This window comes from Dromiciops gliroides, chromosome 2, assembly GCF_019393635.1.
Source record: "Dromiciops gliroides isolate mDroGli1 chromosome 2, mDroGli1.pri, whole genome shotgun sequence".
Taxonomy (NCBI): domain Eukaryota; kingdom Metazoa; phylum Chordata; class Mammalia; order Microbiotheria; family Microbiotheriidae; genus Dromiciops; species Dromiciops gliroides.
Genome location: NC_057862.1, coordinates 484,007,699 through 484,032,802, shown reverse-complemented (window position 1 = coordinate 484,032,802; position 25,104 = coordinate 484,007,699). Strand labels below are relative to the sequence as shown.

At 40.6% G+C, this 25,104-nt stretch overlaps 1 protein-coding gene across 1 annotated transcript in view; it reads right to left on the bottom strand.

The window, feature by feature from the left end:
• Window positions 1-25,104, bottom strand: part of VIT (vitrin) — a 166,879-nt gene that overhangs the window by 3,636 nt on the left and 138,139 nt on the right. The window contains exons 12-14 of the mRNA XM_043986033.1: window positions 13,832-13,935; window positions 12,088-12,314; window positions 8,047-8,560 (exon numbers count right to left, since the gene is read on the bottom strand). Of these exons, the coding sequence (XP_043841968.1) occupies window positions 8,047-8,560; window positions 12,088-12,314; window positions 13,832-13,935 (845 nt within the window). The remainder of the gene's footprint in view (window positions 1-8,046; window positions 8,561-12,087; window positions 12,315-13,831; window positions 13,936-25,104) is intronic.

Here is a 25,104-nt window from a genome sequence, read left to right as displayed (position 1 = left end):
TGCTATCTTCTTCTGGAGGCTTTTTCTGTCCCCCCCCTCCCCCCAAATGCTAATGGCTTCCCTCTAGGTTCTATACTTTCCATCTACTCTGTATCCATTTTGTATGTACCTATTGATGGATTTGTTGTCTCCTCCATTAAAATGTAAATTCCTTGAGGGCAGGGACTGTTTTTGCTAACTTAATAAATGGTGGCTGATTGTCTGACTATGTAAATGTAAGATGTCTGTCTCATTTTCCTCCACTGCAAGATGGAGATAATAACAGCACCTACCTCCCAGGGTTCTTGTGAAGATCTGTGAGATTGTGAGAAATTATTGTGAGATAATATCTGTAAAGCACTTAAGTGCCTGGCATATAGTAGGTGCTGTACAAATGCTATTGTTGTCATCATCATTGTTATTATTGTTATTATTATATAATACTTAGGTCCATATCAGCCATTAATTCATTTTGGGACCTTGCTTGACTTCTCTGTACATTATATCATATTTCTTTAAAGTATAAAGGATAACAGCAATTGCTTTCATTTCCAAGAGATACTGAAACTGAAAGACTTTGTTATTCTCTGTAGATGCATCTCTTGCCTATGATATTGAGCTTCAAGTCCACTAAAACCCCCAGATCTTTTTCATATGAATTGTGATCTAACTATGCCTTCCCCCATTTTATATGAGTAAAATTGACTTTTGGAACCCAAATGTAAGATTTTACTTTTATCCCTAGTGGTACCTCCCCAGATAAAATATCAAATCCTCCGTTTGGTTTGCAAAGCCCTTCATAATCTGGACCCTTCCTACTTTTCCAGTCTTGTTACACCCTGTCCCCTTCCATGTACTCTGCAAAATAGTGACAATGGGCTCTATGCTGTTTTTCCCACAAGACGCTGTATCCAGGCCACTGGTGTTTTCATTGACTGTCTCCCATGCCTGGAACACTCTCCCTATTCATCTCCATCTCCTAGCTTCCCTGGCTTTCTTCAAGTCTCAGTTAAAAAGTACCATCCTCTTCAAGAGTCCTTAGTTTTAATTTTAATGCCTTATCTCTGAGACTACCCACAATTTATCCTATATCTATCTATCTTGTTTGTATCTAGTTTGCATGTTGTCTCCTGCATTAGACCGTGAAATCCTTGAAAGCATACACTAATTTCTGCCTTTCTTTGTATCTCCTGTCCTTAGCATGGTACGTGGCATATTTTAGATGCTTGATCATTGCTAGTTGACTAGCAGACTGACTATTAAATTTCAATTTTGATTTAGCCCAATATTCTGTTCAAATTTTTTTTAGATTCTGACTGCTATCCAAAGTGTTAGCTATCTTTTCCAGCTTTATGTCAGATGCACATTTCCTTCATTTCCCTGCCAGTGTAACCTTTCTGGGAGGGAGGAAAAGGAGGGCTCATTAAAAAAAAAAAGGGTAGTAGACTGATCATATTTAAGAGAACTAACAATATCTTATCTATGGGGCTGCTGCATCATGAATTAAGAAAGATATCAACAAGCTGGAGTGTGTCTAAAGGAGGGTGACCAAGAGAATAAGGGACCTGGAAATTTTCTTGTGAGGAAAGGTAGAAGAAACTTGGGGTGTATAATAGCCCGGAGACAAAGAGACAGTAAGAAATTTGAAGAGCTGTGATGTAAAAGTAGGCAAGAACAAGAAAACTTGTTTGCCGTTGTGCCAAAGGACAAAACAAAAACCAATGGATAGAAATTTCAGGAAAGCTTATTGTGCAAGGAAGATCTTCTTAACAATTAGAGATGATCATCAATGAAATGGACTACCTTGTGTTGGTAATGAGTTCACCTTTATTGGAAGTAGTAGAGCTATTATTGTTGTAGGAGATGATTATGGATTTGAGTCAGATTAAACTCTGAGGATGGGGTCTGGAAGGTACCCAGCCCTGCCCCAGTATAGTTCGTTTAAAAGTTTATTGCTTGTCAAATTCTCACTGTCTGCTTTAAGTTTTATTGCCAATTAACAGTATTTTTACTTCTGCTCAGTCTCCCCACTTGTCAGCTACATATTAGTTTTGTCTGCAATCCATCATGTGTCAGAACCCCAGTCCCTATTGAGTGGGTCAGGGAGTTTGCCCACCAATTCAATACTCGGGACTCAAGAAGAAAGGACAGGGCTCGGCACAGGATGCAGCAATTGAGTTGAGACCAGATGTTAAGTGACATGTCTCTTTTTCTCAGAGCAGAATCCCCTTGACCCTAGGGTCCCAACAATGTGTTATTCTTTTATTCTTTATTCTATTTCTTTGATTTCCCAACATAGCCGAAGATAAATTTTAACCCTGTCATCCTTCTAAAATTAACACAACTACAGAACAATGCTGAAGCACCTGAGTTACTCTTCCTGTTATTCAGGTTGAATATCTTTAGAGACAGAGGCTGGGAGAGGGGAGTCAATGGGAACTGTGAGATCTGAAACATCTGACTGTCGCTCCCCTGTTTCCTCTTCCTCTGGTTTGACCTTGTTCCCCCTCCCCTTTTCCCCCTTGTTCCTGGAATACGTATGCATGTCTCCATACATTGATCACAAGCTAAACACACCCTGGGTGAGACAGGATTGGATGTTAGATTGTGAGCTCGACCTAGTGTGTGTGGGGACTTCCCCTATAAAAGTTCAAGGCATGTATTAGCTAGCGCGGCTCAGGTATTGAATTTGCCCATTCCCATGGGAATGTAATAAATCTGTCTCTGCTTGACTTGGTGGTCTCCTCGAGTTATTTGGGTAAACTGAGGCAGTTTGCTCCATACATTGTTGTTTGTCCTTTGTTCACAAAGAGGACAATGGCATTGGGGTGATGTCATGACTTGCACTGAATTGGATTTAAGTGAGGCAGGGCTGTGCAAGGTCACCAACCTCACTCTCTCTTCTAGAGAGATCTGGGTCCAGAGGCAAGATATATATCACAATGACTAGAGATGATCCCAGATGTTTTTGAGGCAAGTGGGGTTAAGGGTTACATAGCTGGTAAGTATCTGAGGTGAGATTTGAACTCAGGTCCTCCTGACTCCAGAGCCAGTGTTCTCTCCACTGCACCACCTAGCTATCCTTAAGCAGTCAAGCAGAGGCTGGATGGATGACCATCTGTCAAGTATGCTATAGGGGGAAGTCTAGAATATCTTCAAGGGCACTTCCACTTCTAAAAATCCCCCCTTCTAGACCTCCTTTCCAAATGTCTTTGTTTTTGTTTTGTTTTTTTGTGGGGCAATGAGAGTTAAGTGACTTGCCCAGGGTCACACAGCTAGTAAGTGTCAAGTGTCTGAGGTCAAATTTGAACTCAGGTCCTCCTGAATCCAAATGTCTTTGTATTCCTAGGGACTATCCTGCTACCTAGCACAAGGTTCTGTTTTGTTTTTGGAGCAGATCTGTCATTGGCATAAGAAACTTTCTCTACCATTTCTGATTGACCCTTCTCTGCTACTCTAAATCTACAGAGAATTGCCTTGGGTACTAAAGTTAAGTGACTTGTCTAGAGTCATATGGAGGTGAAAACCAGTGAGTAGGAATTTATACTAGAACCCTGCTCTTCCTGAGTCCAAGTCTGACTCTCTCTCCACTACAACAGACTGCCTCTGACACATAATCACTCCATAAATGCTTGTCTACTGGCTGGCAACTCTTGCAGATAGTTGCCAGGGGAAAAACAGTTGCTTAATTTCTCTGTTCCTTGTTCCTGCAGATGTCCCTCTGATAGCCCTGTGCTTGAGCTAGGGGCCAATGAAAAGGGTGCAGAGTGTGGCTGCCTACCTGTAACCATCCCTTCCCCTCTTCTTGTTCTCTTCCTCCCCCTCCTCCCTTCCTCTTCCTCCCCCTCCTCCCTTCCTCTTCCTCCTCCTCCCCTCCTCTTCCTCCCCCTCTTCATTCTCCTTATCCTCCTCAACTTCCTCCTCCTCCCCCTTCTCCTCCTTCTTCTCCTTCTCCTTGTCCTCTCCACCTCCTACTCTTCTCAGTTGTGATACAGGACCATCTTTTGGTCTACATTAAGCTCCTGGTTCAATATCCAAGTCCTGCTACAAACTGCCAGGCTTGGTCCACCAACCCTGAGCCCAGAGCAGCTGTTTGCCCAGCATTGGGTAACAAGGGCAACGGGCTATGGGCAGAAGGAGCCCTTCAGCTCCTTGAATTCAAACACCTCCTCCCCAGCTCCTTCGCTCTCTCTCCAGGAGGGGCCTACAGCCTGTTCCCACTGGCCCAGATTAATGTGGTTGCTTTTCCTCATGCTAAATTCTTGGTGAAGCTCTCCATCACTCAATTGCTAAATGCCATAATATATAGGGGAGAATAATCCCTGCCCTCCCTTCCAGCACTCAAGAAGGCTTTTTGCCTTATCCAACTAATCCTAATGCCTTTATGAATTGGTTAATTAATAACTTACAAATGTCTTCAGGTCACAAAGCACTTGCATATGGCTTATCTCATTTGTTCCTTGAAGTAGCTCTGGGATGTAGGTTATTTTTCCAGCTCTGCTGAGAGTCCCTGTGTGATCTTAAGTTATTTAACCTCTCTCAGCCTCTATTTCCTCATCTGTGAAACGAGAGTTTGGACTAGATGCCCTTTAGGATCCCTTCCACCTGTTATGGGGAAAATAGGTGGGGATTTGGGATAGGGGTAGGGGTTCTTAGGAATTCCTCTTTAAAGAATTACACTCTCTTGCACACAAATTCAATTAGAATAAAATAATAGTTTATTTAGGCACTAGGGAAAGGAAACCAATAGAGAAATCCTTGGACTTCTCATGGGAGAAGGCATGGCACAGAAGCATGGCTCTGAGATACCTATCTCCTCGAGCAGGAAACAGGCAGATACTTTTATAGAGGACTGATGGGGGGGGTGATCATCTGACTGGGGAAAGATCCCTTATTGGGGGAGGACCATCCCCCACTGGTGGTGGCCAGGGGAAGTTGGGTGAGGGGTGGTTTCGGATCTCTCAAGCCATTTCTCCTCCACACACCACAAAGGCAGCAGCCACACCTAATCTTATCTCCCCAGGGCTGGGAGAGACTGGAATGAAGGGTGGTGGTCCTGGAGCTAGCTCGGTCCCCATCCAGTGCCATTTATCTCTTTAGGTGTGTCTGTCCTTTGGTTTAGTTTCTCAAGAAGGTTCTTTTGATTTAACCCAGAGAACGGGGTACACAGGGCCATTCAAATAAGGTACTCAGGCCATAACACACCTTTAAATTTATGAGCCCTATTTTATGGAGGAGGAAATGGGAGAAGTGAGGTTAACCCCAAGGTTAATAAAACTAAGAGTAATAATGATGATAAAAGCCAGTGTTTTTATAATGCTTTAAGGTTTGCAAAGCCCTTTACAAACATTAACTCATTTTATCCTTACAACAACCCTTGGAGATAAGTGCTACTATTATCTCCATTTTACAGATGTGGGAACTGAGACAGATTAAGTGACTTGTCTAGGGTCACACAGCTAAGTGTTTAAGACTGAATTTGAACTCGAGCCTTTCCTACTCCAAGTCCAGCACTAACTAGCTGCTTCAAGATGAAGAAAGAAAGAAAAAAAGCTAGTATTTATAGAAAACTTTAAGGTTTGCAAAGCACCTTATATATGTTAACATATGTTGATTTTTACAACCCTGTGAGGTAGGTCCTATTATCCACATGCTACAAATGAGGAAACTAAGGCGTGACAGACAAAGTGACTTGTCCAGATTTACACAGCCAAGGAGTGTCTGATACAGGGTTGGACTTTAGGTCTTCCTGACCCCAAGCCCTGCATTCTACACATTGCACCACCACCTGCCTTGCTTACACCCGAGCTGTCAGAGAGCTAGCAAATGGTGGAATCAAGACTCAGCTGAATTCAGGCCATTAGTCTATATTTATTAGCTCAGTTCTAATCTCTTTATTTATTTTTTTGTTTATTTATTGTTTGAAACAATGAGGGTTAAGTGACTTGCCCAGGGTCACATAGCTTGTGTCAAGTGTCTGAGGCTGGATTTGAACTCAGGTCCTTCTGAATTCAGGGCTGGTGCTTTATCTACTGCGCCACCTAGCTGCCCCAGTTCTAATACCTTTATGCCCTGTCATGCAATGTGGACTTCACCATTGTTCCCAATATTTTTTGTGTCCCTTTGGAAGTCTGGGAAAACCCTTTGGATCCATTCTCAGGGATAGTGTTTTTAAAAGCATAAAGTAAAATGTATGGGATTACAAAGGAAACCAATTATACTGAAACATAATTATAAAAATATGAAAAAGGGAAGTTCATGGACCACAGGTTAAGAAAACCAAATTCAGCCTAATCCCCTCATTTTACAGATGTGAAAACCGTTTCCGAGGTAAGATAATTTGCTCAAGTTCATACAGTTGGTGGCAAAGCCAGGCCTAGACTCTGCTCTGGCAAACGTCCCACCAGCCATTCTTTTACCTATCCCATACTGCCTCTTTAGTATCTAGCTCAGTGCTTCAGGTTGTTCATCTGTAAAGTAAAGAGGCTGAATTTCATGATTTCTAAGGTCCCTTTCAGTTCTAGTAGTATCATAAATGGGAAAAAGGACTGGACCAGAAGTCAGGAGAGACTGGGGCTTGAATTCTGGCTCTGACAATCATTCATTGACTGAACACAGGCAAGTTTCCTAAACACTCTGAACATCAGCTTTTTCATGAGTGATATGGTGATAATCATACACATAGGATAGACTTCATTGACTTGGGGTTAACATTCATTTGAAAAAATATTTGAGTTCCAAATTCTCTCCCTTCCATTGAGAAGACAAGAAATACCATACCCATTATACATATGAAGTCATGCAAAACACACTTCCATTTTTGGTACTCTTTAAAAAATGTTTTTACCATGATTTAAAAAAATTTGGCCCAGAAGCTTGTTTTGAGAATGTATTCAATGCCTTGGTAATGCTTAGAACTCTAGATAAATGCCAACCAGTGTCTGACACTCCATGTCACTAGGATTTGAGGGCAAGGAAGGTCTGAAGACTAATTCCTCTGTTCCCAGAAGGCAGGTCCTGGGTTGGGTGAGGGGGGAGCGGGGGCAGGGCACAGTGTGTGGTATCATCAGAGACTGATGAACCCACAACCCAAAATAATGGCGTGTCACTGCCCACATACATCAACAGTGAGGCTCACTGTTGTTTACTGATGTTATGAGTGTGAATGTGCTTGTATTTGGGAACTTATTCTTTTCTCCTGATAAAGACACTGGCTGTGACCCCCTCACCTCCCCTGCCTCATTCACTTTCAGCCTTGTAGAGGCCTAAATGATCTAGCCACATAATGGAATATACTGCTTCTTTTGATTGGTGCATGCCTGACATGTGCCAGAGACAACAAATATGATCCTAGAGAGTCCTCTCTTCCTTTTCTCAGTTTGTTGGTTTGCTTAGCAGCTCAGACATACAATTGTCAGTAGGGTTAGGGTTTGGACTTATGATTTCATTGGTAGACAATTCACCAGTGAGGGAAGTCTTTCCACTGATGCAAGTTGCTACTTTCTCTGCAAGTAATAATGATGATAGCTAATATTTATATAGTGCCTACTAATTTCCAGGTACTGTGCTAAATGTTTTAAAATTATTATCTCTTCTGATCCTCACAACTACATAGGGAGGTAGGTGTTATTATTTCCACCATTTTATAGATGAGGAAACTAAGGCAAGCAAATCAAATTGCCCAGGCTCACAGCTGGTAAGTGTCTGAGACTGGATCTGAACTCATGTCTTTTTTTTTTCCAGGGCAATGAGGGTTAAGTGACTTGCCCAGGATCACACAGCTAGTAAGTGTCAAGTGCCTGAGGCCAGATTTGAACTCAGGTCCTCCTGAATCTAGGGCCCCTGCTTTATCCACTGTGCCACCTAGCTGCCCCTGAACTCATGTCTTCTTGACTCCAGGCCCAGAACTCTATCCACTGTACCATCCAGCTGGCTAGGATCTCTTAGAGAGCTATTTAGAGCACTGAGAGGTTAAATGATTTGCCATGCAGGAAAAATGTTTCAGAGGCAAGACTCAAATCCAGGACTTCATATCCCATCAATAGAAGGACTAAAATAACACTTTACCATTTTGATGAGCAGCCATGGCTGGTACTCTCACATCGTCATAAGACCTGCCATCTGTGATAAGGATCATTAATTTTCTTTTGTTGGGCTTGGATTTTTTGAAGAGATGTTCCAAGGCATAGTTGATTGCAGCTCCAGTGCTGGTCCCACCACTCCAGTAATTGACTCTCTTGATGGCATTTAGGATATCTTGCTTGGTGCTGTACTTATCAAATCCAAACTCCAATCGTTGCTCATAGGTGTACTGCACAGCCCCAATGCGCGTGTCTGTGTCTGAAATCTCAAACTCTTTACTGAGGTTGGCAACAAACTGGAGGAGGGTGCGGAAGTTGCCCGTCCCTACACTGCTAGAGCCATCAATGACGAAGCCGATGTCAGCTGAGTTTAAGCAGGTCTTGCTGCAGGCTAGGCGGTTGGTGTCACAGACCCGTTTCACCAGGGGCTGCACGATTTTGTGGAGGCTGAACCAGCTCAGCACATTGAGGGAATAGAAGCCATTTTGTCTGCAGACAGCCTGGAAAGACACACAGGAATGCTCATGACCTTAAATGACACTAGATCAGGAACCAAGTCAGCCAGGCAATCAATTAGCAACACTTCTTGGGCACCAGCAAAGATCTCAAGTCTCCCATCTTTCCCTTCTACAGTATTTCCTTTAGGGGTGGCTTCTTCACTTGCTGGCACCATCACCCCTTCCTTGCCCCATGAACTTCCTACTCAACGAGGCACCTACTCTCCCCGGCTATACACTGCAGTGCATGTGCAGTGAGTCAGTCTCCAAAAGTATCTCCCTATCTCTTCCAACCAAAAAACCCAATCCCTTATCAACCTTAACCCCAGTGGCCATGAGCGAGTCCTCTCTGAGGTTCAGTTTTCCTGTCTATGTAACTCCTGTCTCAAAGCCTATCTGTATGGGACTCTTTCCTTATGGGTGGAGATGAATGTCCTGCCCTGTGTGAAGGACTGAGTGAAGTTGATGAGAGAGTAGAGAGCGCTAGCCTTCACCAGTCCCCTTCTGGACTCTTAAAATTTCAAATGTTCTTCCGGACTCATTAAGTCCATTTGGGTACTTCTGACTTCCTGCTTCAAGAGAGAAGATGGAAGAGGCTAACCCTATTTCAGGTTGCTGAAGGAAAAGACTGGAAAAACATGAGAGGAGCCAGTAGTCTCTATCATGTCCCTGCCTCCAGGTTGCTACACTAGAGACTTCATGGAGTTTTTCCCTTGGGTGAGATCTAAAACTCTCTTGGTTGAGCTGAGTTATTTCACTCGCACTGAGAGAGCTCCTTCACTTCCTGGGTATACCTTCTCTGATTCTGTTTTGCTATAATTTGGATAAATGTGTTTCTTTGCTATTATTCACCATTTGTTTTCATTGTGAAACTGGTATTTGGTGGGAAAAATATCAAGTCTTAGAGAGCTTGGGCTGCCCCACAATGATGACAAAGAGGTCAGAAGCTAGATTGAACCCTATTATATCTTTCTAGACCAATATTATTTAAGGGAACAGATAGAAAAAATTCTAGCCTGGTCCTCCCACCTTTATCCAAGGAAGACTTTAATTCCTGCCAGGAAAAGAAACAGGAAGTTGGGGGCCAGAGGCTACTTTGTTCTCCTCAGAGAGAGGGCATACCAAAGTAGAATTGTATCCATCTTCTCCCTTAAATATTATTAGTCTAGGGGCATATGATAGTGTTCAATCTAACTTCTGATCTCTTTATTTCATTGCAAAAGGGTTTTTGCACAACCTATTTCCAAGGCTTGTCCCTTTTCCTACCAAATACCAGTCCCACAATAAACACAAATGGCAAATAGCAAAGAAACCCATTTATCTACATCATAGCAAGACAGAAACCAGAGAGAGAATATATACTAGACAATGCAGAGTGAAGGAGCTCTCTTATTGGGAGTGAGGCAACTTAGCTCAACCAAGAGAGAGTTCATTCTAGATCTCTCCTAAAGCAAAAACTCCACGAAGTCACTAATGCAGCAAGCTGGAGGTAGAGATGTGATGGAGACTGATGGCTCCTCTCCAAGAGTTTTCCAAGAGTCTTTTCCTTCAGCAACCCAGTGGGGTTGACCTCTTCCATCTTCCATTTTGAAGTGGGAATCCAGAAGCACCTGAAAGCAGCTTGCCAATTGAGGAGTACTGGAGAAGATGTGAAGCTTTAAAAGTTCTGAAGGTGAATGGTTAATGCTGGAGCTTGGGCACGGATTAATTTTTTGTGAGCACCGATGAGATAATTTCCGTAAAGTACTATGTAATGGTAAAGTGCTACATAAATATGAGTGATCAAGATGTTATGGAGGAATGAGATCTAAGAAAGGAATTTTTCTGAAGGAACATTTCTTCCTTGTCTATATGAAGGTGAGTGGATGACTCAGCTGGCCTAATGACTGTTGCTAATTTCATCGATTGTAAATCTCTTTGGGCATTATTTGGAATTTACCCTAATATGTAATATAAGGGGATTTTGTTCTGGAGTAGAAAAAATATTGATCATAGAGTTGGAAGATCTGGTTCTGAATTCAAGTTCTGAGACTAGTTTTGTGACGGTGGATAAATCACTTTATCTGTCTAAGCATCTTTTTTCTTTCAATTAAATGGGGACAACAGTCCTTATAAGATCTGCCTCAGAGCTAGACTACTGAAATGGCCTCCTAATTGGCCTCCCTGCCTCAGGTCTCTCCCCACACCTCTATCCTATACATAGCTACTAGTAATGTTACTAAAGCACAAGACTAACCATGTCTCTTTTGTGCTGAGTCCCTATGGCCTCTTGGATAAAATATAAACTGTTCTGGTAGGTATTTTAAGCCCTTCTTAATGTGGCTTTGGTTTGACTTTCCAGGCATATTTCATATTACTTTCCTTTAAATACTCTATATTGTAGCCCAAATGGCCTATATGCTGCTCGTTGAAAATGACATTCTATCTGCCATCTCCATGCTTTTGCATAGGCTGTGTCTCCTGCCAAGAATTGACTCCTTGCTCACCTCCACCTTTTAGAATTCTTATGTTCCTTCAATGCTCAGCTTAGGTACCACCTCCTACATGAAGCCTTTCATGATATACCCCAGATGCTAGTGCCCCCTGAAGTTAACTTTGTAGTTTAGATACACACATACACACTGCCCTGCCCCCCCCAGAGGCATTAATTTACTTAGAATTTACTTCTATGTGTGTGGGCTCTTTTCCTTGATAACCCATTAGTTCCCCCAGAGCAGAATTGTTTGCTTTTGTCTTTGTATTCCTAGCATCTAACATAGGGCCTGGCACATAGTAAGTGCTTAATAAATAATAGTAATAGCTACTGTTTCAACAATTGAAAATTGCTTTATATATTATCTCATTTGATCCTTACAACAACTTTGGCAGGTAGGTGCTGTTATTATCCCCATTTTGAAGATGTGGAAACAGAGGCTGATAGACTTATACAATGTCACACAAATAGTAAATGTCTATGGCAAAATTTGAACTCAGATCTTCCTGGCATTTAGTCCAACCCTCTATCCACTGTGCTACCCAGCTGCCTTGAGTTGATTGATTGAATGATGAAAATGCTATATAAATGCAAACTATGATTAATAATAATAAAATCTCATGCATAAATGTATTTCTTTACAAATACAATTTTCACCCACAGTGCATTTCTTTTGTGAGTGTGCACCTTTTTTAGATCCTGCTGCCTATTATATGGAAGTCACTATGTGCCCTATGATGTGAATCCCTCAGAGAGACTTGATCTCAATATAGAGCCTATGTGTCCATATGGAGACATTCCCCTCTGACCTCCCTGCTCCATTCTATTCCAACTCAGGAGTATTTTTCTACATATGAAGTCTTTGTGAGTTGACTACTTTGTAGGAGGTCTGTAGTACTAAGGGAGTTTCCCATAATTGCCTTAGAAGACCTTTGTCAGAGTTGCATCTGGTTCAACATATGTGCCCCAGGCACTGAAGCAAGATACTGAACCCCATTGCCCTTGCTGGACATACACAAGTACATGAGAAATTTAGATTTATTTTCTGAGAAAATACCTTGTTCACAAAGTTGGGTTCTATCACATTCTGCTTCTCATTTTCAACAGCACCTTCAATAGTGATGAAAAAGATGTTAATTCCAGATTCTCGGGCAAGTCTTGAAGCTTCTTCCACCTTATCTGTGGGCCAGCCATCCACCATCACTATGGCCACATTGGGGGCTCCCCCTCTGTTTCCATTGGCATTGGAAAAGAAGTTTTTGGTAACAAAAGAAAGTGCCCGCCCTGTAAAAAAAATGATGATGATAATGATGAAGAAGATAACTAACATGTATACAATGTTTGCTATGTGTCAGACATTATGCTAAGTGTTTTATAATTATTATCTCATATTAGGAAGCAATGGTTTATACAAACAATAGTGTAAGAAGCATGGCACAGCAGATAGAGAGCTGGATTTCAATTCCATCTCTGATGCTAATGAGCTGAATATCTCTGGGTAAGCCATTTTCTTGCTAATCCAAACAACTTTCTAAGAGTTACTAAGTCAAAGTTGACTTGTGCTAGGCAGTGGAATAACTCCTGCTGACAACACCATGGATCCTTAATGTATTCCAGTAACAGGTTAAAGACTCACTAATTTGAAATTAGCAGAGAAGTGGCTGTGGGAGAGTCGTAGTTAGAACTAAAGATCATTTGGGACGTTGCTTCCCATCCTAGGCCTTAGTTTGCTCATTAGTAAAATGAAAAGTTTGGATTAGCCTTCTAAAAAGCCCCCTCTAGCTGACATTCTATAATTCTAGGTACATTAAAATCTGATTAAGGAGGATCCAACCAGCTATGGTCTTTCTCCTGCTTCCTACATCGTAGCATGTAAAAGTTGGAAGGGTCCATTGAGATGACTGAACTCAGCTTCCTCACCTAACAGATGAAGACACTGAGCCCCAAAGCAGTAAAAGGACCTATTCAAAGTCCCACAGCTAGGGGCAGCTAGGTGGGGCAGTGGATAGAGCACCGGCCCTGGAGTCAGGAGTACCTGAGTTCAAATCTGGCCTCAGACACTTAACATTTACTAGCTGTGTGTCCCTGGGCAAGTCACTTAACCCCAATTGCCTCACTAAAAAAAAAAAAAAAAAAGTCCCACAGCTAGTTAGTGACACAACCAGGCCCCAAATCCAGTCTCCTGATTTCTAGTCTTCAGACTCTTCTATACTATCTCTTTTCTCCCAGCCTGTGTCCAAATTGCCACAAATATAGAATTATTGAAGCTGGAGTTAATGAGATTTCCCTATAGTTGTAAAAATTTATTGGTACCACCTGGTGCTTTCCTATGAGGTCAACTCAGAGGAAGATGTAGGGCCTAGAAACAACCCAGGGCAGTGGGGGCTTTGGAGAGTCAGTGAATAGAATGGCAAAAAGATTGAGTGTGTTGGGGACAAGAACTGTTAAACTTTTGAAATAAAGACTAAAACAGAAATACCAAACCTCAAATCCTTTCTCCTCTGGAATATCATCTTTGGCAGAACCACTAGGTGCCTGCAGTTCTGCAGAATATACATTGAAATGACCCATGCATTGGTCCACTGAAGTTATGGTCAGATTTTTAAATTAAAGCAGATAGGCTTGGATGAACACTGGGGGCAGGAAGGGAATGATTCCTTTATGAATTACTATTCCATTCTACCACCTGAGCCTTACCTCCATCATCTCCTATACTGAAGAACAGAAGGAAAGTAAAGAGGAAACTCTCTTCCTGTTTCTCTGGTAGAAAGTTACAATTATGTTAACCATAGACCACATACCCACATTGGAAAGCCCGCCTTTCTGGGAAATTTTCTCTATGGCTGCCTTCAGATCCCTGGAATCCACATGAGTCTTGAGGTTAAATTCCATGGAAGGGTCATCTCTGTGTTAGAACAAGAAACAAAACTTAGCAGGAAAATGTGCTGTCACTAGAGAAACTGAATAGTAGTACCTTTGAGGGAAAAGGGAGAAGAGAGATTGTTTCAGACTCATGAGCACACAGAGTAAGTAGAAGCCACTTAAAACTACTGGCACTGGGGCATCTAGGTGGCGCAGTGGATAGAGCACCGGCCCTGGAGTCAGGAGTACCTGAGTTCAAATCTGGCCTCAGACACTTAACACTTACTAGCTGTGTGACCCTGGGCAAGTCACTTAACCCCAATTGCCTCACTAAAAAAAAAAAAAGAAAGAAAAAAAAAAACACTGGCAGCTATTAAATTATGGTTTGGTCTAACAGGCATTCATTTAACTCTTATTATGTGCAAGGCACATCACGTTACAAAGGTTATAATTCTTATAATGCAGCCTACTATTCAGTTAAACAGACATTAATTGCCTACTAGGTTCAAGGCATTGGGGGCATAAAAGTGTTCATGATACCAACTCTGGATGTTTACTTCACCTCTGGGCTTCTTACTCTGGAAGTACACTCTGCCCCTGCAACTCTTTCCTCTGACTGATCAGTTCCTCCCAGAACTTCCATTTTTTAAACAATAATAAACATTTTTATTTATAGTTTTGAGTTCCAATTTTTATCCCTTCTTCCCTCACTCCTCTTCCTGAGGCAGTATGCAGGCAGATATGGACTAGACATGTATGATTATGTAAAACATTACCATATTTTGTACAAGAAAACTTGAATAAAAGGGAAAAAATGAAAGAAAGTGAAAATAGCAAGCTTCGGTCTGTGTTCAGTCAATATCAGTTCTTTCTTTGGAGGTGGATAGTATGTTTCATCAATAGTCCTTTGGAATTGTCTTGGATCATTGTATTTTTGAGAATAATTAAGTCATTCACAGTTTTTCATCAAACAATATTGCTGTCTCTGTGCACAATGTTCTCTTCTTTCTGTTCACTTCACTATACATCAATTCATACAAGTCTTTCCAGGCCTTTCTGAAATCATCCTGCTTGTCAGTTCTTATAGCACAATAATATTCCATCACCATTATATACCACTGTTTGTTTAGCCATTCCCCAATTAATGGGCACTCCTTTGATTTCCAATTTTTAGCCACCACAAAAAAGCTATAAATATTTTTGTACAAATAGATCTTTTTCTCTTTTGGGGGATGTCTTTGGGATATAAACTCAGCAGTGGTATTGCTGGATCAAAGGGTATACAGAGTTCTATAGCCCTTTGGGAATAGTTCCAAATTGCTCTTCAGAATGGTTGGATCTTTTTACAACTCTACCAACAGTGGACTAACATTCCAGGTTTCCCACATCCTCTCCAACATCCAATATATTCCATTTTTCAGAACCTCCATTTTTAAGGAAAGTGCCTAGGCCAGCCATGTCTTTATTCTTTTCCCTGTTCATTGCTGACTATACCTTCTCTGCTCTCTCCCCCTATCAGATTGCCCTCTCCCCCATTTCTTTCAGCTTTCAAATTCCTGTTATATATTATATTTTAAAAAATTTTTATTTTTTGGCGGGGCACTGAAGGTTAAGTGACTTGCCCAGGGTCACACAGCTAGTAAGTGTCAAGTGTCTGAGGTTGGATTTGAACTCAGGTCCTCCTGAATCCAGGGCTGGTGCTTTGTCCACTGTACCACCTAGCTGCCCCTGTTATATATTATCTTGCTCTATTAAATTGTAAGCTCCTTGAGAGAATTCTCTATCTATTTCTGCATGTATTTATATTCCCACCCCTTAGCACAATATCTGGCAGACAATATGTGTTTAATTAGCAATTCTTAGCTTAATTTGACTTCTTATAACACCTCTTACTATTCAATCAAAAAAATTAAGTGCCCCTTATGTGCTAGGGCCACGGATTCTTACAACACATTCCACTGTTGCATTCAATTTTACAGTGACTGTGTACTTCCTATGTGGAAAGCATCAAGCTAGGAAAGAATGAAAGACCCCCTGCCCTCATGAAGCTTATGTTCAACGGTGATAGGGTGAGGTAGGAAACAATATGCACGCAAATAAGTATAACACAAGGAAACTTGAGCTGGGAGAGAGTATTAGCAATTGTGGAATCACCTATGGCTTCTCAGAGGTTCACATCTAAGTCCAGGTTTCTGAGTAGAGATGGGGACAGAATAGAAGAGTCTAAGAATCTCAGAGTTGGCATGGACCTCAGAGGCCACTTGGTTCAAACCATATGTAAACAGGAATCCCCCTTTAAAACCTCCCTGACAAGGTTTCATTTCAAAACATCTAGTGAGAGGCAACTCCTATAGCCTACCACAGTTCATTCTACTTGGATGCATAGAGTTGTTAGGAATTTTTTCCTTATATTACTCTAGGTAGGAGCCTTGCTTCTGCCTATTCTTAGTTCAGCCTTCTGGAAATAAAGCGGAAGAAGGTGAATTCCTTTATTTCCAGACATACCTTGACATAGCCAGAAGAGAGAATTAAATGTGTCCTCTTCAGTAGGCAGGATACATTATTCAAGTCCCAGGGGCTTCTTCTCCCTTGCCCCCCCCCCCATTCCCTTCCTTTTCTTGCTGAGCCAGCAGCTACGATTGCCCCCTTACATAGGGCAGGCCACATTGTTCAAGTCCCAGGGGCTTCTCCCCAATCATCCCCACCATTCCTTCCTTTTCCTGCTGAGTTAACAGTTAACCAGTAGAGGATGCTCCTCTCAGAGAAGAGCAGGCTACATTATTCAAGCCCCAGGGGCTTATCTCCCCCTCCCCAACATTTTCTTCCTTTTCCTGCTGAGTTAGCAGTAGTTATCTAAAGTTAAATAACAAAACAATTGTCAAATCCCTGTCCAGAGGTTGTCCCATGGGTAGGGGTATACATGTTTAGAAGTGTCCCTAACAATGTGCATCTGGAGTAACCTGATTGGTGAATGGGGGAGGGAAACCTTGCATTAGGGACAGACCTATGTATGAACATGCTGAAACAACCATGCTTTGTTTGGAAGTGTGTGCCCTTTCTTGCAAGTTTGTAATAAAATGGCCTTCCTTCTTTGCATCACACCAGGAGTCTTGCCTCAGTTGACCTGTTTTTTTTTTATTTGTTTGTTTGTTTTTGTGGGGCAATGGGGGTTAAGTGACTTGCCCAGGGTCACATAGCTAGTAAGTGTCAAGTGTCTGAGGTCAGATTTGAACTCAGGTACTCCTGAATCCAGGGCTGGTGCTTTATCTACTTCTCCACCTAGCCACCTCAAGTTGACCTGTTTTTAACACTGGAGACGGTTATCAAGGCCCCTCTGAGTCTTTTGTTCTCCAGGCTACATATCCGCATTTTATGGGTTCATAGTTTCAAAACTGGAAAGGACCCCAGAGTTAATATAATCCAACCCCTTCATTTTATAGATGAAAAAACTGAGGCCAGGAGAGTGAAGTGATTTTGCCCAAGGTCACATAGTGGTGGAAAAGTCAGAATTTTAATACATTCAAATACAGCACCCTCTCCACTGTACCATGCTGGCTCCCCATAATTGTCCTGTGAGATGATACTCCTAAGACTTGGCACATTGCATTCAGCTTTCACCCATTTCATAAGTGAACCTTCTGAGTCTGTTATTATTCTATAAACCAGAGCAGTTTAGGGATGCTGAAAAGGACCAGATGTTTTACAGGAGAGGGTGGGGTCTTCCTCAGGTACATATGTTTCGTTTCCCTACTCCTTTAAGTGATCAACATATGGCATGATCTTGGCTCTTGGCTACCTTAGTCACTTTCCTCTGTATGCTCTCCAGCTTGTCAATTTCCTTCCAAAAGTATGGCATCCCAACCTGTATACAACATTCCAAATATGCTCTGGCCAGGGCAGAGCACAGCAGAATTAAATGCCTGAATAAATGAAAGAGTATTTGTCAGATGTCTACTATATGCAAAGCACTGCGCTAAAGAGGAAAAAAAAAAGAAAAGGGATACAAATAGAAAATGCCAGATAGTTCCTTTCTTCAAGGAACTCACATTCGAATAGGGGAAGACAAGAATCTAGAAGGTTTTGTCATCAGGGCACATGGAGAGGCTCAGTGGTCCTTAGGGTGTTGGCAGCAAGGCACATGGCAATAGTTCTTTCGTGTCATTTCTGTGGATAAAAACATTTCATTTCTAATGTTGAACTATTTGGCAGTGTCAAGGCCTTCAGTAGTGAGAGCTTTCTTTTCTGGGACTTCAGTAGCTTACTGGAGGATTATCACCATGGAAACAAGTAAGAACATTGCAGGTGTCCCTTTATAGAGATTGCTGGGAATAGAGGTCAGAGATGAATGGGGTGCAGGCACTTTTGTCTTCAATTTCTTCCAGTTCTCAGTGGTTTCTGAGGCTATGAGGAAATTCTGTTGGTTGTAGTTGGGAGAGATTGTTGTTGTTCATCCTTCAGTCTCAAAGAGGACCAATGACATTGGGAGGGTGATGTCTTGACTTGTAAGTGAATTGAATTTTAGTGAGGCATAGCTGTGCAAAGTCATTAGCTTCTCTCTGGGATGGAAGTTATGGCCTTCAGGGAATAATGGGTTGCTAGAGAGGCAAGGCAGCCAGCCATAAGCGACTGTAGTCAGAGAGCTTTGGGATGGTCATGCAAAGAACATGTGCCCACATGAAAACTGACCTTGTACTGTAGGGCAATGGTGAGAGGAAGATGGTTAAGGCGACTGTAGCATAGCATTCCAAGACAAAGACCCTTTGTGAGGCAGGACAGTGGCTTCAGCAGAGACAATGTCTGTCTGTTAGTGAGGAGTTTCATTCTAGCCCACAGAGAAGAAAATTCCTCCCTTTTTCATTTGCTTCTTATTCAACTTCTCCCTGGCCTCACAGCTCCTGGGAAAACGTCCTGCCTGTACCTCTCAGTGGCTGACTAAGGTGTTTGGAGCCTTATAACTTTATTTTGCCTTAATTCCTTTGCTTTTAAAACCATGGTTAATTATGCATACCAGTGCTTGGAGAAGCATTAGGGGGTGGCTAATTGGGAAAGGGACTGAGACTTTACTGTTTTGCCAATATCTTCTATTTGGGGGAGTTGCATTCAAAGTGAAAAAGAGAATTTATTGATTATTGTAACAATTTTTCATTGCATTCACAGGGGTAATTCCCCTAGGATTAAAGAGAGTCAGTAATTGCTTGAGTCAGCGACTGGCTGGGATGGAGTAGGCAAAATTCCTTTGGCTGCTCTGCTGAGTTTGAAAGAAAATTCTATTTCCCAGAAGGGAGTAGTTGGAAAGAAAGTCATGTCCCTAGAGAGGAGTGAGTCTGGGGGACTCTCTGCCTTTAGGAAGGTGGAAGGAATAAAATGACTAATAGTTCTTCACACCTGTTCTCCACTCAATATTACTTGTGAGGTAGACAAAGGATTATGTTGAAACTCATCTGAATTTCTAGGGGTAGACAGTCAGGTAGATTGATACCTTACAGTAATTGACATTTTACAGTGATTGACATCTTTGCTCACTGTTGACATTCAGTGGTAGTACAGAAAAGGAATGAACGATTTCCTTAAAAAAAAAAAACAACAACAAAACTCCCTTGAGATTACCTTAAGCCCAGTTTCCAGAAGGGCTACAAATAACTAGAAACTCAAGCAAAATGGTCATAAAGGGAATTGATGTGATGACTCACAGAGTATGTGCTTTGTTTATTTTATTGCAGGAGTTGGCAACTTCAAATGCAACACCACTTCCTCAGTAGTATGGAAGGTAGAAGTGTGTAGGGACTGGTCTTTCTATTCTATAGCTTATTAGGGACAATAAAGTGTTGGAGTCATGAAAAGTCCAAGTTAGAGGATAATTTAAAGATCATTTAATGATGAAAACAGAATAATATAATGTAAAAAATGCTAGAAGTGGGGCTTGGGCTTTAAATCCCATGTCTGCTATGCATTGCCCATGCAACCATGGGCATACTACTTAACGTCTCTGGGCCTCTATTTCCTCATCAAGAAAATGGAAGAGGGTTGGAGAACATCACCTCTAAGATCACTTCCAGCTTTATGTCTTGATCACATTAAAGACTGAAGAAATGTATTAAGAAATGATGCTTATTAATCTTGAGGTGACACAAGGGACAACTAATAACATAAGAAACAATAAAGATTAAAAATGATTGCATATATTCACAGAGCTAAAAAGGAGTTCAGAGATCATCTTTTCCAGTCTCTACATTTGACTAATGAAGGGGCTGGAAACCCAGAAAAGTTATTTAATTTTCCCTAAGGTGATACAACTAGTTAGAGCCTAAAAGAAACCAGGCCATCTGTTTCTTAGCCCAGTGTTCTTTCTACTTTGCAAGTTGTCATTCATAAAATAGAACTATGGATTGATAAAATGAAATAGAGAGACATTTGAAGTTCTACAATTAGTTTCAATTAGGACCAATTGAACAATTATAGAATTGGGACTATAGCTGGGCAGCTAGCTATTCCTATGATTGTGAGTTCCTTGAGAGTAGGGACTCTTGTCTTTTGCCTGTCTTTTTATCTCCAGCACTTAGCACAGTGCTTTTGATTTTAGATGAATCCTTTTTGCAATATTAAAGAAGACCCCTATATGCTTACACTTTTATAAGTTTTTTAAGCAAAATATTATTTGTCAAAAGCTTTTCCCTGCATTTATTGAGAAAATGTAATTTTGGGGTATTTTTGTTTTTAATATAGTGATTATTTTCCTAATGTTGAATCTTCCTTGTGTGGTACTATAAACCCAGTTTAGTCATAATCAATGATTTATTGGATAAATTGCTGCAGTATGAAAATTTATGATAATTACTTATGATATTGGTTGATAGATGTTCTTTGCTATATCCTTCCCTGGTTTAGGTATCAGGTATTTAGGTACCTATTAGCTTTATAAAAGGTTTTTGGCTGACTACTTACTTCATCTATTTTTGAGACTAATTTATGTAGTATTTATATAAATTACATATTATTGATAATTATTATGTATCACTGATTATTGTTTTAAAATTTGGTAGAATTTAAAGTTCCTGTAAATCCATCAGGACCAGGAGATTTTTTTAAATAGCCCCTTCAATTTCTTTTTCTGAGACTGTATCATTGAAGATCTCTATTTGGTGTTCTTTCTGGATACTTTGTATTTTTGAAGTCCTTTATTTCTTTTGTGTGCTTAGTTGTGTTGGCATATAATTTTTATTTCTTTTGAACTTTCTTGTGATTTCACCTTGTTTATTCTTTATTTTGTTGATTTGATTATCTGTCTTTTTAAAAATCATATAACTGACATTTAATCAATTTTGTTAGTTTTAAAGAATGAGTTTTTACTTTTGTTTATCCATTCCATAGTCTTTATGATTTCTAATTTATCTATTTCTCCTCCAATTTGAAAGATTTCCTATTTTCTGGGGCAGCTAGATGGCGCAGTGGATAGAGCACCGGTCTTGGAGTCAGGAGTACCTGAGTTCAAATCCGGCCTCAGACATTTGACACTTACTAGCTGTGTGACTCTGGGCAAGTCACTTAACCCCAATTGCCTCACAAAAACAAAAAAACAAAACAAAACAAAAAGATTTCCTATTTTCTACTTATTTTGGGTTCCTATTTTATTAATGTATGTTTTAAATGATATATTTGTCTCTAAGAACTAATTTAACTCCATCACAGAAATTTTAATTTGTTCTTCTATCATTATCACTCTCTATAACATAATTATTGTTTCTATGATTTGTTCTTTGATCATCCTGTTATTTAGTATTTCATTATCATGTCTCCATTTAGACCTGTGTCTTTTTGTGTGTCTCTTCTTTATTAAATGATTACTATTTTTATTGCATTTTGGACTATAAAGGATGTGTATACTTCCTAACTGTATGTATGTATGCATGCATGTATGTATGTATGCATGTACATATGCATGTATGTGTGTGTGCATCTATTTATTTGGGGGTGGGGTTGGTGGGGCAATGAGAGTTAAGTGACTTGCCCAGGGTCACATAGCTAGTAAGTGTCAAGTGTCTGAGGCCAGATTTGAACTCAGGTCCTCTTGAATCCAGGGCCAGTGCTTTATCCACTGCGCCACCTAGCTGCCTTCTTTATATTTATTTTCAATTTCTCTGTCCTCTAATAAAGTGTGAATGTTTGTAAAAGTACCATGTGGTGCTGAGAAATATTCTTACATTCAGAAGACATCCACATTTCCCCCTTTGTTTATCTTTCTGTTAGAGAAAGAAAATTAAAGTCTCCTCCTATTATTGTATAATTATCTATGGTTTAGTTTTTTGTTGTTGTCATAATTTAATTTTTTCTTTATAATTTAGGCACCATACTATTTGGAGTACATGTTTAATACTGTTTTTGTTGTCTTTAGTTTTTTTAAGCATAATGTAATTTATCTGTTTATCTTATATGTTGAGCACTTAGCACAGTGCCTTGGCATATAGTAGGCACTTAATAAATGCTTATTGACTGACCGACTTTTGGACATCTTCAACTTTAAGTTCTGTAGACATCTCAAAATAAATGTATTCAAAATAGAACTCATTATCTATCCATCTAATTCTCCTCCTCCTCCTCCTCCTCTTCCTCTTCCTCCTCCTCCTCCTCCTCCTCCTCCAAAAAACTACTATGCTTCCAGGTGCGCAGGTTCACAAGTTTACTTAGTTATCCTTGATTCTTCCTTCTCTCCCACTCTCTCTATATAATCAGTTGCTAAGAATTATTGTTTGTGTCTCCACAGCTATTTCATCCAACTGGCTTTCATCTAGACACTCATGTGGCTATTTCCTTATCATCTTTTGCAACGATCTCCTAAGTGGACCCCCAGTTTCTTGCATCTTTCCTTTCCAATCCATTTTCCACACTACTATCAATGCTGACAAAAACACAATTCTATGTTTTTCCGCTGCTCAATAACCTTTAGTAGCTCCTCTTCTCTTTAGAATAAAATACAACTGTTCTATTTGGCATTTAGAGTCCCTCTTGATCTGGAACCAGATAACCTTTATTTTGCATTATTCCCATTCATGCACTTTCTGTTCCAGCCCAATTAGACTACTTGCTCTTCTCCAAACTCACCGTTGAGCATTTACATGGGTTTTACCCATGTTTTGAATATGCTCTCTTCTTATCTCTGCCTCTTAGTATCTCCAGTGTCCTTCAAGGCTCAACTGTAGCAGGGGATCTCCTAGAGGGATACTCTTGAGCTCCCTAATTATTAGTACTCTCTCTCTCTCCTCAAATAATAAGATATAAATATCTGTTTGCAAGTGGCATCTTCCTAGCAGAATGAAAATTCCCCGAGGGCAAGGACTTATTTTTATTTTGTTTTTGTATTCCCAGTGCCTAGTGTAGTTTATTGAATACACTAGGGGCTTCACAAATGCATGCTGGATTAGATTGGATTATTGGTCCCCAACTAATAGATCCACAGATTTCTTGTTGGCCCTTCTCAGATACATTGAAATTATTTTGTCCATGAGATGGAATTCATGCTCATTTTCTTTTCTCAGGCAGAGGTAGGACCTTATTTAGAGATGGGAATTATTTTTAAGAACAATGAAAATGATATGCCACTGTTTTTTTTCCTAAACAAGATGATCATTTTATTTTTTAACATGTAGTTTTTATACATTGTTAAAAGTCATTCCAGATTATATTTTCTAGCAATATCAAAGATTTCCTTCCAAAGGAATAGTTGAAAATAAGTAAAGCTAACTTGAAGCCCAAATAGAAACATTAGCTATCTTAATATCCCCAAACCAAACTTTCTAGTGTTCCCATGCTGTGTATCTGTGAACTTCTTCAAAGGAGTGGGGTGGGGATTGTTTTTCCTATCTGTCCTTTGGATCTATGCTTATTATATATGGAGCTTTGTCCAGACATTGTCTTGTTTCTGCACAGGGAGAAGTTTTCTCTCTTATATCCTACCCCCCTTACCCCGAGGCACCTAGTGATTTTCTTCATGTGTTTATGACATACATGTCTAAGAGAATGGGACATGAGAGCTTATCAGTCCTGCCACCAGTCTTCCTCTATTCACTCCATTATCCATCAACACCATGTAATATACACACATTCCTCAGCTGTGAAATGAGGGCTTTGGACAAGATAATCTTTAAGATGCCTTTCAGCTCTAGAATTCTGTGCATGTGTGTGCGTGTGTGTGTGTGTGTGTGTATGTGTGTGCGAAGCACGCACATGCCTGTGCCTACAGGCTTTGCATCAACCAGAGTCAGCCACACAGACTTCCTTCACAGATGGGCAGAGGGAAGAGGCAGCTTGTGTGGAAAGAACATTCAGCTAGAGGCTAGAGACCTGGTTTCCAACCACAGTTCTGTCCCTGATGCATATACTGTATGACCTGTGAGAATGCATTCTTCCTTTTTGACCCTCCATTTCCTTATCTGTAGAGTGAAGGGTCTGGGTCCTAAAGCTATATTCCAGTTTCAACATTCTAAAGATCTGCATATAAAAACAAAAAGAGCTCCTCCCCCTCACCCCCCAAAGAATATTTTATGTTGTATGAATGTCCGTTGTCACCTCGAATAGAGGGTAGACTTAAGATATTCTTCCAAAAGAATGAAAGTATTGTGACCTGGCTTGGAGAGGAGACCTTCGAGAAAGAATGGAGGTTCTTTGTAATGTAACCACAGGGTCAGAAAAGTGTAATTTTTTTAAATGGAAAAATCAACATTTTGCTGTCTTTCCAAACGTAATATCTCATTATGATCACAAAGTATAAGACAACATGTGTAATTATCTTCAACGTAGGCTGAAACTGGGATCTAAAAAGAGACCATTTTTAGATTTAGAGTCTTGGCAGTTTTTAATACCTGTGGATCCAGGCTCCAACTCCCAAGCCATAAGCAGCCTTGGTGGCCTTACTCATTACATGGACTAAGTTCATCTAATAGCTACTTGTTCCAGCCAGTCTTTCATTTGGCTTTTTACATGTATCTCCAAGTGTCCCAGCTTCTATTAAATGCAATTATATATACATAAGCTATGCAATTTTATTTCTGAAATGTATGGCACAAATAAAGGGTGAAGGCGGTCAGGTTTTTTTTGTCCCAACAGAGGGAGGAGAGCCTCTGCCTGGTAGCAGAACTAGCCATTTTGTTTCAGTATCAGCTCATCCCAGCAGACGTTGAGAAGCACTAGCTTGTCCTGGGCTTTGATATTGCTCTTGTTT